This window comes from Telmatherina bonti (assembly GCF_933228915.1).
Source record: "Telmatherina bonti genome assembly, chromosome: 2".
In the NCBI taxonomy this organism is placed as follows: Eukaryota; Metazoa; Chordata; class Actinopteri; order Atheriniformes; family Telmatherinidae; genus Telmatherina; species Telmatherina bonti.
The window spans coordinates 15,104,695-15,107,515 of NC_136620.1; the positions used below are offsets into that span (position 1 = coordinate 15,104,695).

General features: G+C 46.7%; 1 protein-coding gene across 1 annotated transcript; it reads left to right on the forward strand.

Annotated features, from left to right (window-relative positions):
• Positions 1 to 291: 291 nt before the first annotated feature.
• On the forward strand, positions 292 to 1,533 carry LOC306768117 (uncharacterized protein F54H12.2-like; the record flags this gene model as incomplete). The annotated part of the gene is made up of 1 exon (XM_079256349.1): positions 292 to 1,533. One exon carries the CDS (start codon positions 292 to 294, stop codon positions 1,531 to 1,533), a length of 1,242 nt encoding a protein of 413 aa, XP_079112475.1.
• Between the last annotated feature and the right edge of the window lie 1,288 nt (positions 1,534 to 2,821).

Consider the following 2,821-nt stretch of genomic DNA (forward strand, 5'->3'; position numbering starts at 1 on the left):
ATGGGGAAAATTATGAATCCCGCTAATCAGGAGGGATCAGGTGGGATCATGGTCCTCTCGCGCAGACCGAAGAGACGTCCTCCGGGTGAGCGTTTGCGCACCGCTAAAAAACGCAAAGCTCCCGCCAGGAGAAAATCAGTCGCTGCCGGCAGAGCCCGAGAGAGGAAGGTCGCTCGGAGCACGGACATATTTTAAAAAAATTAAAAAATAATTTTCCACGTAGTCATGGCTCTTTTACATCAGAAATCGTCGGAGTGCACCCTTTCTGAATTAGATTTATTTTCGGCCCCGATGACGCAGCTGTCTATAGAGGATAAAACCTACACTGAAATTTCTCCTCTTTCAGCCATTACAGACGGCGGTCCTATTGAGTTTTTTATTCCCGGTGATGGGGAGAAATATTTGGATTTAAATGACACTTTACTTCATCTACGGCTTCGGATTACTAACGCGGATCACACCGTTCTGGCCGACGACGCTCAGGTGGGGCTCATCAATTACGCTCTGAATACGATCTTCAGCCAATGCGACGTCATCCTCGGGGATAGACTGATTTCGCAGAGCAGCGCAACGCATCCTTACCGCTCCATGATTGAAACTTTGCTGAACTTCTCAGAGGACACGCTCAAGAGTCAATTTTCAGCGGGGCTTTTCATGAAAGATACAGCCGGGGCTATTGACTCCATCGTCACAAATAACGGACCGAACAGGGGTTTAAATCAGAGAGCGGCCCTCACAGCGAATTCCAGCGAGCTGCATCTGCTCGGGGCCCTCCACGGAGACATATTTTTCTGCGAAAGACTGCTTTTGAACTCGGTGGATTTGAGGATAAAATTGACCAGAGCCAGCGACCATTTCTGTCTCACAGCAGCCAGGGACTCCACTTTCCGTCTGAAAATCTTGGGGGCCTCCCTGTTTGTCAAAAAAGTAGCCGTTTCCCCCGCTGTGCGGCTAGGTCATTCTGCGGCCTTACTGAAAGGTCACGCCCTCTACCCCATCCAGAGAGTTACGGTGAAAACTTATTCTATTCCGGAAAATTCCAGAATTTCTAACCAGGAGAATCTGTTTCTGGGGGCCGTGCCAAAATACGTGGTGCTGGGGATGGTACACCACGAGGCATTCACAGGAAGAAGAGATCTTTCCCCGTTTAATTTCATCCATAACGACGTGGAATATTTAGCCTTATGTCAGGACGGCCGACAGGTTCCCGCCAAGGCCTTCCAGCCTCAATTCAACCAGGGAATCTCGGTCAGGGAGTTTTACAACATGTTTATAGCCACGGGGAGACATCTTAAAGATTTACCGCTGAGCATCGACCGAACTGAATTTAATCAGGGCTACTCATTGTTTGTCTTTAATCTGAACGCCACCGAGGACAGCGACGCCCTGTCACCCATCTCCAGCGGTAGTCTGAGGCTGGAAATGAGATTCAGGGTGCCTCTTCCGCACACGACGACTTTGATTGTGTACGCCTGCTACGACTCTATTCTGGAGATCAACTCAAAAAGACAGGTGCTGGTGGATTATTATTAAAACTGAAAAAACAAAAACAGAATGAATAACCATCAGCTGGAGAGTCTTTTACAGCGCGTGCTGGGGAAAAATTTATTTTGCGGCGTGTGGGCCTCCGACCAATTACATTCGTTGAGTAGCGAGCTTCAGCCACCCTGCTATTTTATAGTCAACACGCATCCTTCGCATAAACCCGGAGAGCACTGGCTTAGTCTTACCCTGGAGGCGGATGGAACGTCGACTTTTTTTGACTCTTACGGTTTCAGTCCCACATTTTTTCACTACCCAGCCAGCATTCTGCAGTTTTTGGAAGACCGCTCACATCAGATATCTTATCACACTCTACAGCTTCAGCATCCTCTGTCTACAGCCTGCGGACAACACTGCGTTTATTATCTCTGTCACCGTGCCTGGGGATTCTCTTATAAACAAGTTTTATCTTTGTATACCGACGACGTGTTAAAAAATGACCTGGAGGTAACTAACTTTGTAAAGCAGTATCAACGCTGTATCGGAAATCAACGGTCACAATGTTTTAATCACGGGACTTGCTCTCTACAAATGTTTAAAGATTGTTACCGACTTTGTTAATTCAGTGTGTATGAAAAAAGTATGACGCAAAAAAAAAAAAATGTGATGAATAAAGATTTTATTGAGAAAGACAAAACAAATGTTTTTTTTTTTTTCTGTTTTCACGAGGAAAAGTTTATCCAAGCAGGCGGCTTACGAATTTTCCGCAGTCTTGTGGAAACTTGTCCGCTTTCTTTCTGCTCCGGCGTAACCCAGCGCGGGGATAAAGTTAATTTTCTAGTCTTCTTCTGCTTCTTCCCTGCTTCCCAACCTGCGTTTACCGCTTCCGGTAAATCTTCATCTTTCTGGAGAAGAAGGCGGTACTGCTCGCGCGCGTCAGGATTTGTCACGGTGGATACAGGAACGTTAATCTCTCGCAAGCTGTTTAGAAAATCCATCCAGCCTCTCGGCAGTTGACTTTGAGATTTTTTTTTTTTAAAAGACTGATTCAGGTTTTTCAGTAAGTCGATCATGTGCGAACCTTTTATTATTTTTCCCCGGTGAATAAATTCCCCTCTCACAGTCCAGCTTCCACCACTTTCGCTTAATTTCTTCATAATGTACTCAGCATTTCGACGGTCGCGCGGGGGCAAGTTTTTAATGACTTCGCCGGCAGTTTCATCCAAGTCCGAGTGTTTAGTATTTTCACCGGTGGGACGCTCGCTGGTCAGAGGCTGATCCGCAGGATGTCCGCTGGTCAGCCGCTCACTGACAGCGTCGTTTTGTAAAGTCAGAGTAA